The 12,816-nt window shown below is 34.0% G+C and overlaps 1 protein-coding gene across 1 annotated transcript; it reads left to right on the forward strand.

Annotated features, from left to right (window-relative positions):
* The first annotated feature begins 7,572 nt into the window (after positions 1–7,572).
* On the forward strand, positions 7,573–11,769 carry LOC123553333 (uncharacterized). Its single transcript, XM_053525099.1, has 2 exons — positions 7,573–8,325; positions 9,757–11,769. Exons 1-2 carry the CDS (start codon positions 7,967–7,969, stop codon positions 11,123–11,125), a joined length of 1,728 nt encoding a protein of 575 aa, XP_053381074.1. The 5' UTR covers positions 7,573–7,966; the 3' UTR covers positions 11,126–11,769.
* Positions 11,770–12,816: the final 1,047 nt, after the last annotated feature.

Raw genomic sequence — 12,816 nt, forward strand, 5'->3', positions numbered from 1 at the left:
TGAATAAATCCTTAATGATTTTGTTGTGCAAAAAAGTATGATATTGTGTCTTAAACAGTTTTCATTTTCCACTCAATTGTGTAATTGCAAGGGAAGTAAACTAATAGATCTCTACTTATAAGTACTAGCCCAAGGCAAGAGTTGTCATTCTTTGTGGATCACAACTTTAAATTAAAAAATAAAACTTCTGTTATTGATATTAACAAAACTATCATAAACTTCACATTTGTGAAATCATTTTTGGTTATTTCAAGGACTTGGAAATTAATTTCTAGACTTTATTTAATGTAATTCTATCACTGAAAATTTTAAGGCCTTTCTCTAGTTTTTGGATATGTTTCTTTTTTAAATTTTATTTTCTCAAACACACAACATGTACATATAAGACTTCAATTTTATAATCCTTAAATAACAAGGGTCCATGCTATAATCTTACCCCTTGTATAAAGTAGTAATAAAAATGTTGTATAGATAGAACATATTAACATGATTAAGTTAATATATACTTTGTTTCGATATTTATCTTTATTCATGTGTTGGCATGTATACAATTCGAAATAAACCATGTAACCCAAAATTGATTGATTAATGTTATGATATTGATTATAATTTTCATTTTAAGATGGCATATTATTTCATTTAATTTTTTAAAAGTCACATAAATACACGTTACGGTTTACCCTTTAGTGATGCACCTAGTACATGTTGATCTGTTTCATTTTGTGATGCTCAGAAAGTATATGGCCTAAAATAATGAATTCTTTATATAAAATGTTCGTAGAGGCTATACTCCCCATAAGACAGGGAACGCTTGAATTACTATTGTCCATATTTGTGTACCAATGGCGTACACCCTGTGTCCTACTCTCACTGCTTTCCATTCGACAACGAATGTAACCGTGTACGCGAGCTTAATTTATATATTAAAAGAAGTTAAATACGTTTTGATGAAGATTTTATACATCTTGAGATAAAATATTGAAGTGAAATTATATCGTTGTCTAGAGTTTACAAACGGCCATATTTTCAGAGATTTTCTGACAATTAATCAGTTTCTATTAATGCCGAGGCTAAATTTCGTGTGTTTTTTTTTTGCCATGCTCGAATGTTAGCGAATGCAAGAACAAGTCGCTGAACGTTTTAACGTCTCTCGTTCAACAATACTGCATCTCGTTCGACGTGTCAGAGACCCGGGAACGCCTGTTGATGGGCCTAATTCGGGTAGACCACCTGTAACGTCAGTACGGTAGGACAGTTACATGCGACAACGCCATTGAAGTGAGAGACTTATGACGGGTTAAATCCACGCCACGCTTAGCGGTAGGTAACCGTGGACGGCCTTTAAATCAACATACTGTGTGAAATTGGCTTACAGAACGGAAAATTATCTGCCGCAGGCCCTACCGTGGTCTAGTTCTTACGCTACGTCACCATCACCAACGTCTAAGTTGGGTATACAACCATTGCTCTTAGTATTGGCAGAACGGAACGTAGTGTTTTGTGGTGAGTAACATTTTAACTTGTAAAACGTCCACGGACTTATCCGTGTCTGCATTCAACGTCGTCATGTAAACCAGAGACTCGGCAAGTGTAAAAGCTTGTCTCGGAAAGAGATGCACTTTGTTTCTATTGCAGAAAATTGTAGACTGAAAATATGAGCAACCCTTTTCACAGGAACTTATACAAGAATGGCCCTGGTTTAGGTATATGTCAGATCAAAGGCAAACATATACCAAGGATATCTTTTTTCGGAGATATTCCTGTATTTTCTTGTTAACTCATCCTAGCACTTAGGGCACAAGGTGAGCAATGCAATTGATACCGTTGAATGTCAGTCTCTCATCCGTTCGCCTCTTTGTCCATCGTTCGTTAGTTGGTTCGTCCGTTTGTCTGTCATCCACAATTAACTTTTCTACACATTGCCATCAAATATTCATTTACCAAATCCTGGACACGGTGTAATTAGCATTAAGATCTCGGTCATATTGGATATCGACAAAACAAGACTTCAAGCTCAAATATTCAAACTTTGACTGCCTTTTCTAACAAGGTTTAAACCAATATAACCATTGATAATTTGCCAATACTAAGTATGATATGACTTTTAGATATCGGTCACGTTTGTTTACAAAGTTTACTGTATAAACTTAAAAAACAATTAATGAGATGATTCAAAAATGAAATTGAAAGCCTTTTAATATCAAGTAAAGCAAAACGGTTTCTCTTAAAACTCATTTCTGCACTTTACATGTAAGATAGAAAATGGTGTATGTTATTACAGTAAAAATGAGACAGAAAATACAGAGTATCTTTTTACTCGTGCCTAGTTATTCACAAACTCTTTCTTTCAAAAATAAAGGGATGACTATGTAACAGTATATAAATATCAAAATTAATACGCAGAAAAAAAAACAATTTCTGTTTTCATTCGAGAAATATCATCATAAAGGAAATCTTATATCTTTGTTAATGAAATACTACAATCATGATTTAGAATCTTTTCCACGTATAGAAAATAGTAATTCAAAGTAAAAAATATACAATTACATGAACTAAAAAATATGGTTCAAACTATGTGAAAAAAATAACTTAGATATCCCTGACCAAGAAGAAGTGACCTATTAAAATATTTTGAGAAATAACACGGTCACTGTTTGAAAAGACGTCAGAATACCAGTCTGAGAGTAGTATCAGTCTTTTTCTTCATTCTTTCACAGCTTTAACATTAAATTTCCTCATCCATTTATATTCAACAAATACTAGTTTATTGTTGCTTTTTTTTCTAATAGAGAGTAAATCGATTAAAAACTCAAGTTCATGTACTACGTACATTTATAATAATGAAATCTTCATTTGTTTTATGAATTTCATTGTGGAGGATAAAGGGCAGTGGTTCCTCGACCCATATGTAACCAGTCACGGGTAACTTATGGGTCTTCAACTTAAAAAAAAACTAGAAAAACTAAAACAGTTACTGCTGTTTTAACGTGGTCTTACTTGTTTCGTATCTGTAGGAATTTCTGTTGTCATTGTTTACTTATTATCAGAACGCTATAACTCGTGCTTTTACGCAGTTGTTCAAATTGTTTATTCTTTATCTGATTTTGCTAATTGTAACTATCTGTGTGATAATAATAAAGTGGTTGTGAAAACTGTTTATCTATCCCAGTTTGTCCAATTGACAGCAAAAACTTCCCTAACAGGTATCCTTGTTTTGTTTGAGTATAACAATTACGTTAGGTTGTTCATTGCTATCTGTTTACCATCTGAAACATTTTAGCTAGTTGTAAAAAGTATGTCGTGTTTTTAAATCGTTGTTGACTGACAACATTTTTGCTATTATGGGGACATGCAATACCATTGTACAGTTAAGTTAACTAATAAGAAAAATATGATGTTATTTCAATTTTCTCACGTAAACAAGATGTTTGTTATTTTGAAGCTAAAAAGTATTCAAATGATGATTACTGTGTTTCCTAAATGTACCACCATACATTTGCACTGATTTCGTATATAAAAAAACACATATTTGATCATATGTTCAACTTAAAGGGTTATAATGCCTCTAATGAAAATGTGGCTGCTACATTTGTTTTGTTATGAACATAGAATATACTATTTTCTTGCTAAATCCAATGTTTGTTAATTTTTACTCGTGTATTTGTCATAAGTCTTACTATTTGATTAACATAATAGAAAGAACTAAAAAATGCACTGTTTTGATTATCTCCCTTTTTGACCTTGATTTAATAAAATTATGTGTAATATTGAAAGTAGCTTTTTCTAACTATTCAAGTATGTGTTGTCACTATTTGGACAGCAGCATTATCTCTTTTTAACATAAAATTGAGAGCTTGATGGAACTTTAACAATACATATGTGTAACACAACAATATACATGGTAATTAAATGAACAAAAGGTATTTATGCTGTAACTGCTCTCGACTTTTGATTTAATGTCTCTGATTGTAGCGTTTAGTCTAAAGTATAGAAAAATACCAAATTGGAAGAAAGTAGACACTTCCTATACGGTATTTGTGGTGTAAGTGCAATGGACGAACATTTTGATATATTTTCGCCTATACAATCATCATCCTCTCTATTTGACCACGCTGCTAGAAGACAGCCTAATGCGAACTTTAACGACACATTAGTATAAAAATGTCATTTTGAAAAGCGATTGATTACGGACTAGCTCAAAGACGTGCGTAAGAAGTGACCTGGCAATCATTCACTTGCACTACCAGCAAGTGCCTTGAACTCACTAGTACATCTAACGTTCTTAAATCTAGTAGATACTGTCTTGCCAACACAGTGGCTCAAACAACTGTGGTAGCATTGTAACAAATTACTACACGTTTTCTTATTATATTTTAATCAGCAGTCCACGGTTTGTACTATATGACTAGTCTGTATTCAACATATGTTTGCTTAGCTAATAAGTCCAATAATTTAAAACAAAAGTTGATAATATTGGTAAAACCGATGGATGCTCCCCGAAATATAAAGCAAAAAAGTAGAATTAACTGAATTGGCACATACTTCGTCTAATTAGTGAAGCTTCCAAAAAAGTTTCTCACAACTGCAGCTGGCAGTTGCTGAGAAAAACGTGCACAAGATATGCGCATTATGATCACGTCTTGCTAGTAAAGCTTCCAGTGAAGTTTCATTTAAATATCAGCCAAGGTTTGCTGAGGAATGGCAGAGTTGTTTAATAAATAAAATGATAAACAATTTCTAAAAGCAATTACTAAGTCAAATATCATCTGAGGTGGAGGATGAATATTTTCAGAATATTTTCAGAAACAATGTCTTTTATCAGATTGGACTTAGGACCTCGAGATCCACAGATCTGCGCGCTATCTATTGAGGGGGAAATGAAATATCCGATAAAGTTTCACACAGTTTCAGCGAGTGGTTACGGAGGAATACCCTGGACAAGAAATGTTGCTATAATGAACTAATGTTGAATAATCAAAGGGCTCTTACTCAGTGAAAATATCATCGACCTAAACATGAAGTATTTTATAAACATGTATATATAGTATCTGCTTGGCACACCTAATACATGTACAGAGTTAACCTCCATCGGTGTTTATTTTGTAGTACATTATATTGTTTATTCTACCTAACAGTTTATGGTGCTATTTATTTTGCTAGTACATGGCACTGTTCATTTTGACAGAATCTTATGCTGTTAAATCTATCGGAAAGCAGATATTCATACACTTTTTATTTCGACATGTGTTTTCATTTTATCAATGCTAATCAAGTATTTGCTTAAATAAACAGATACATATTATCCTCACATGTAAGGAAGGACTAAGACAAAACATGTCAGTTTAAAAAGGGGAAAATATTACTGGGAAGGTTGCTAACAATGCAGAAGAAAACACAATCCGAATACCTGCTGTAGATGACAATTTTGAAGTTGATAAGAGAATGGGAATGCTAAACATACAGGCACTGGTGTGGTCCAACAGGAAAAAGCTTCAATTCAAGTAAAAAGCAGCAAGAAAATATTGTGTTAAAATTCAGATGAAGAAGAATGTGATATTGTCAGTGCATGTACACTGTAGGATGGAACGATGCTACTATTGATCGCAACAACAACCACCTGAAACGTTTAGTTAATTTCACATATACAGTCTTTGACTACTGTGATCCGCCTGGAAAACCCTGGCAAGTTTGTTCTATCAATAGTCACCAAGCTGCTGTATATTTGCTAGACCAGCAAGAAGTTCACTTATTTCACTATCAAACAGAATAAAATTAATTAACAGGATAACAACTGATTTTGTTATGGTCTAGCCGATGGCACTCTGTACATTTCCGACTATACACCAGTTTATATGTACAGTGTATCAGGAAGAAAGATGCAGCAATTCATTAAATACCAATCAGGAAAGAAATTATTCTTTAACATCAAAAGTCTAGCTGTCAATGAGGATGGTTCACAGATATATATTGTTGACTAAGAAAATGGACTGATAGTACTGAACAATAAAGGAAGAGTTATCGCAAGATTTGATGGGCCATAGTTAAGAGGTGCCTATGACAGTTATCTAACAGGAAGAGGAAGTCTGCTTGTATGTTGTTGTGACTCCAACAATGTGTTGCAGTCTAGACTTGATAGCGATCTGATATGTGAGTCTGTACAATTTGTTGATGAAGACACGAATAATCAGGCCATTTGTTGCAGCCAATGATGAAATTGATGAAATTGAAATATATGACTTATAATAACTATGAGACATCATTCTGCTGAAAATGACCACATTATAATAAATTTACTGGCATTAGTCAATTATGAGTACAAATATTTACATAGTTACCAGAAATTGCTGAATACTACTTTCGAGATGAGAAATGTATATATTTAAGTTGTTAGTTTATATTAGGATTGTCATATACATGTATTTGTATTAACATGCCTATCATTAAATCAACTCACTTGACTTACATAAAATGAGTTTGTGTTAATTTCTGGATTTTAACTTTTTACGTTTTGCAGAACTGAAACTTAAAAGGAAGTTAACTAAATGCCATAAATGTATCTATGCATACATTTTAACACAACCAATAGGCTAATACACAGTCAAAGAATGATAGTCAAATTCTATTCTATATTTAAGAATAGGTATATTACAACCCTTTCATTAAATTTGTATTTGTTAACATGTATTTAATATTATTTTCTCATGTTTGATTATACAAGTTTCTGAAAGTTTTGAATTTTTCTTGAATATTACTTGGCTCATTTTTGGAATTCTTTACGTAGCTACAATCCCTGGCAAAAACCAGAATACATGTTATATTCTATTCCAGTGTTTATGTATACTATGGCAGCAGATGGGGAAAATATACTAGCCCATTTCAATCCTAATATTGAAGTATTGGCGTCAAGTCATCTATCTGGATAATGTAGAATAAAGCCTGGATTCGGTTTACGTAAATGAATATCGTTTTATAGATAAATGACAATACTACGGTAAATTTATTAAAACGGCAACTTTACTATCTTTCTAAAGATAAGATATGATATCAAAACATTTAATACGTTGAATAATTTTCAAATTATGTCTTAAAATCAGCGTGTGGTGTGCGAATGCATTTAATGAGCAACTATCTAAAATTAAGCACATGGATCTATATATTTTATTTCACCGTCTGATACGGTTTATTTAAGACTGTGAGAAGTTTCGTTAAATTTACCCTCCCTAAAATGAGGTGGTACCCCTCTTGTAACTCAACATTCCGACCAAAAATGCGCCAGAGGCCACCATTTCATACCTGCACTTCAAGACTTCTGGCCCCCATAACACGACCTGAGGGACCCCTCCCGTATGTTCCCCCTCCGGTGCTTTGTGCCTCCCCTGTGACGCCTTTGTTTTGTACTAGTGTCCCCAAGCAAATATTTCTGAATTCGTGCCTGTAATATGACAGTGCATTATCTAAAATAAAGAATATAACTTGTACAAACGGTATGCAGTTTCGTTTGAATATAACTGGTTTAAGATTACTGTTACGTCCGATAACCCTGGGCTTGAACCCCAGTAGTAATAAGTCACACTACATTAGCTTATCCCTTACTTCGTCGCCAACCTTTTGGATGAAACCAAGTATTGAGTGTACAATGAACTGACTTAAGGTTATGATTAGCTTCAAAATAGGTTTAATCATGAGTGCACATACAATGCGTGCGTATTTTCAATGTGGGAAAATTCGTTTGTAATCTTTGTATTGTGTGTCATAAAAACCGAGGTGATCACATTAATTGTTTACAACAGACAAGGAAGTTTTTCATCTGTTGAAAATATTGTTTGAGAATTACAAGCAATCAAGGAGAGTAAATGTAATAAGATGAAAGGTATGTGTATATTCTTTAGACATCATTAAAGAAAATTTACAAAATAACTGTAAACTTGAAACGGAAGTACGATACCATTTGTTCAGCCGCAACAAAATGGCAACTAGAGGGAGTATAAACGAAGACATTCTAACTGATAAAACTTTTGATCTACTATGTAGAGTTTGTAAACGTAAAGGAAAATATCAAGAAGCAGAAAAATACTGTGTAGAATGCCAAGATTATTATTGTTTAAGTTGTGTAAAAGTTCACGAGGACATTCCATCTCTTACCGGGCACAAGATTATTGGCGGAGGTCAGTTTCAATCAGGATCTGTCCAGATGTCTGGATCCAGTAAGATTCTATCACAGGCACCAGCCGAGAGATGTGACAGACACACATATCACTATATAGATATGTACTGCCAAAACCATGACGTGGTTGGATGTGGCACGTGTATGGCTGTAGCTCATAGGTGAGCTACATTATATATCATAATGACACAAAGAGTTTCAAAAGTGTACCGTGTTATTAATAACCGAAGCAATTCTCTGAAAATTAAAACAGAACAAATTATTTAACACGTACAATGTCTTTTTTTATAGTATATTCATCAATAGGTCTTGAAATTACAATACTTAACGTTTTCCCAACCCTTATGAACGTAGTTTTTCGAGTCATTGCCTGGTATTCTGAATCACCATATAACCTCTTCGTTAGAAAATGTATTTCAGATATAGACCGAAAAAATGATGAATAAACAAAATAACTGCCATTATTTTCACTGGCAAATACATATGCATCTGATATATCCTCAAAGGTGATAAATAAACGATTATGTATGCTGTCATTTTGCGCAACAGAGGCAAAATCAAGCTGCCACAATGCCTATTTACCGCATCCTCAGGTAGGTTACAAACGGTTTAACGTGTGTTATCTAAATTTCAATCAATAATCTCCATTTAATGTGTAACGGGTGATATTGTTATCGTGATCTTCAGACAATTATACATGAATAAAATCTTGTCGGGTCTTTTTTGCTTTGCAAAACGATATCCCAATTTTATTGAATTTAGCGAAATAGGATCGGCTATTGGTTCGCTAAAGTAAAAATATCTCAGTCACTACAAAAGAGATAAACGTACGGCGCTTAAACCTAGTATCACTCGACCTAAAATTCAGGGTAGAATTGTGGGAGTGTCTCTTTGACCCTAACCTTTACACTTCTGATTCCAAAATGAATGGAAATATTCCTCAAGTATTATTTTGTCATTGTTTAAATTTTGAAAACTTCAGGAGTTATTATTTTTGACAAAGAGCCCGAAAATGAAAAAAAAAATACAAGAAATAATATCAGGACCCTAACAACTTGACCTCTGAGCAACTGACCTTGTTTCGAAATACTTGGGAAGATTGTACTTCTGAAGTTTTGATATCTAAACTTACTTGATATATCAAATGGTCAGGTTTCAAATCTTACACGAAACGGTGAAATAAATCAGTGAATCATTAAATTGTATATTTTGTCCGTACACGATACTGTTAATATTGTCAGTGCATTGTACATGACAGTATATAGTACATTTTAACAGTATATTTTACTATCTATTTTGAAAGTACATAATGCTGTTTACCTTGACAGTACACGATACTGTCTTTTTGTTGTTGTTGTTTTTGTCGTTTTGTTTTGACAGAAAATGATACCGATTATTTTAGCAGAAAAAGTTATCTAAGATAGAGCCATTCTCGACGAATGCTTTACTTTATCAAAGTCAAAACCACATTTGCCAAAATATGTAAATTCCTTTAATTATTTCAGGTAAGTAAAAACAAAGAAGATACATATGTCAGTTTTTCATAAACACGATGAATAATTAATTGAAACAAATTATATAATATTTTCAAGGCTATGCAAGGACGTTTTCTACATACCAGAGTTTCTCCAGACCAACACAAGCATTACGTCTACAAGTGAACTTAAGCAGACACTAGAATCCGTTTCAAAGATCCTAACAGAGTGCTGCGAAAACTTCAGTCGAGAAAAACAAAAGCTGTTGAAAAGGAAAATAACAATTATTGAAAATGTCAAACAATGCAGAAAAGAAATCAATGAAAGACTAGATGAATTAGAGAAAAACACTACAGCCGATATAGAAGATGAGTACAATTCCCTAATAGATGAGATAGACAAAGAAATGAAATTACTTAAAACAAACAGGGTCAGTGTGAATGCATTTCAAGATAAGCTAGCATCTTCTGGCAACACTCAATCACAAATCTTTGTTTATATGAAAAAAGGGGAACATGCTGCTAAAATTGTTGAAGAAAACAAACCCCAAATTCATGCAGCAGACGATGATTTTGAAGTTGATCAGAGAATTTCTACTGTATTAAAAGAAATAAATGTCTTAGGCAAGGTCACTCAGAGGAAGAGTGGGAATGCTGAAGATACAGGTACAGGAGATGACCAACAGGACGAAGCTTTGCCTCAGGTAAAAAGCAGCAAGAAATATTGTGTTCAAGTTCAATCAGATGAAGAAGAATGTTATATTGTCAGTGCCTGTACTCTGGATGATGGAACGATACTACTGTCTGATCGCAGCAACTTCAAGCTGAAGCGTTTTGACAGTTCCACATATACAGTCATAGACTACTGTGATCTGCCTGGAGAACAATGGCAAGTTTGTTCCATCAATAAACACCAAGCTGCTGTATGTTTGCCAGGCCAGCAAGAAGTTCACTTCATTTCACTATCAAACAGAATGACATTAACAAACAAGATAACAACTGACTTTGACTGTTATGGTTTAGCATATGCTGATGGCAATCTGTACATTTCAGGCGAAACATCAATTTATATATACAGTGTATCAGGAAGAAAGCTTAAGAAGCTCAGTATGAACCAATCAGGACAAGAACTGTTCTCTTTCATCAGGAGTCTAGCTGTCAGTGAGGATGGTTCAAAAGTTTATGTTACTGACTGTTACAATGGACTGGTTATACTGAACAATCATGAAAACATTGTTGAGAAATTTGATGGCGACCAGTTAGATGGTGCCTTTGACAGTTACCTTACAGGAAGAGGAAGTCTTCTTGTGTGTGGTAGTGGTTCTAACAATGTGCTGCAGTTTGGACGTGATGGTAAATTGATAGGTGAGATTGCCAAATCTGATGATGAAGATACCGATTATCAGGCCATTTGTTGCAATCAGCAAATGTCAAAGATGATTATAGGCAGGGACGATGATGAAATTGAAGTTTATAACATAATGTAGTAACTATGAGACATCATTCTGAAGAAGTGAATGACGACATTATAAAGACTTTACTGACATAAGCCAATTATGAGTACAAATACAGGGACCTGACACTGTTGAATACTAGTTATAAAGATAAAAATGTATTTCATATTGGGATTGCCATGTACATGTATTGCATGTGCATTAACATGTATACCGTTATATCAGTTCACTGTACAAAAATGAAAATAAACTTGTATTTTTGTTATTTTAAATTTTACGTTTTGCAGAACAGAACCTTAACAGTTAACAAAAAATGTATGTATTTGGCAAAACCAATGAGCTAAATACATAGTCAAATGAAAAGAGATAACTTTATAATTCAAGTTGTAGAGATAAAATAAAATGGATTTTTGATTTTTGGTTTGAGATTTATTTCCGTTGATTAAAGCAACCATGAAATTTAGTCTGCCACCAATATTGATGGTCTTACAATTACTTTCATTCTTGGGGCGGGCCGTTTGTTCTCCATGATGATTTGGTAAAAAACATTATTCTGAAATCATTCGTCCTCCACCTCTGAATCATGCCGGGAAGTTGGCATTACTTGCGGAAAACATGTTTGTACTTGTGAAGAATCCAGGAACACTGATTAGGCTAACTGCCCGCCATTACATAAGTGAACAAGAGTGCCAGAATGTCACAATATGCGCCCGTCACAGCAAATTTCTTTACTCTAGCACCTGTATTTGCAAATGGAATTTTAATTTTGTGGTTGTTTAGTAATCATTGTAAGTCTTTTGTTTTTCTAAGTCCACAAAAAAACCCAACTCCTTACCAGGTAGAGATACCTTAAAATACACCTAAAATTTGAAAGTAACATCTATGTTGTACAACAGAAAAGTGGTCTTGTTTTTTCCCTACGGTCAATTATAAAAAGTTACAATATAAGTTATTTATAGTAACAACTAAGGGAAGTTAATCTTAATAAAAAAAGGCAAAAAATTGTTAGTCGAGATTGGTTGAAATACACCTCATAATTGGATGTAGCATGCATGTTGTAGTACAGAAAAGTGGTCTCGATTTTTCCCTACGACTAGTAATGAAAAAGTTACAATATAAGCTATTTATAGTAACAACAAAGGGAAGTAATTCTAAAAGAAGGGAACTGCGCATGACACTTCGTCTCATGATGGTGTATAATTGTGCCAAGTTACATTAAAATCCTTCAATGCATGAAGAAGAAATGCTTCGGACAAAGTCATTCTTGTATCTGACATTTGGCCTCTAAGTGTGACCTTGACCTTAGACCTAGGGACCTGGTTCTTGCGCACGACACTCCGTCTCGTGGTGGTGAACATTTGTGCCAAGTTACATCAAAATCCCTCTATGCATGAAGAAGAAATGCTCCGGACAAGGTTTTCATTCTTGTATCCTTTTACCTCTAAGTGTGACCTTGACCTTAGACCTAGGGACCTGGTTCTTGCTCATGACACTCAGCCTTGTGGTGATGAACAACTTTGCCAAGTTATATCAAAATCCCTCCATGCATGAAAAAGATATGCTCCGGACAAAGTTTTCTTTCTTGTATCTTTTGGCCTCTAAGTGTGACCTAGACCTTAGACCTAGGGACCTGGTTCTTGTGCATGACACTCCGTCTCATGATGATGAACAACTGTGCCAAGTTTCATCAAAATCCCTCCATGCATGAAGAAGATATGCTCCGG

The sequence above is a fragment of the Mercenaria mercenaria genome, chromosome 15 (assembly GCF_021730395.1).
Source record: "Mercenaria mercenaria strain notata chromosome 15, MADL_Memer_1, whole genome shotgun sequence".
NCBI classification, from domain to species: Eukaryota; Metazoa; Mollusca; class Bivalvia; order Venerida; family Veneridae; genus Mercenaria; species Mercenaria mercenaria.

Excerpts from the sequence above, each read along its gene's own strand:
- LOC123553333 (XM_053525099.1), top strand. The coding sequence starts at position 7,967 with ATGGCAACTAGAGGGAGTATAAACGAAGACATTCTAACTGATAAAACT. Across the intron at positions 8,326-9,756 it reads TGTATGGCTGTAGCTCATAG|GCTATGCAAGGACGTTTTCT; the intron begins GTGAGCTACATT and ends AATATTTTCAAG.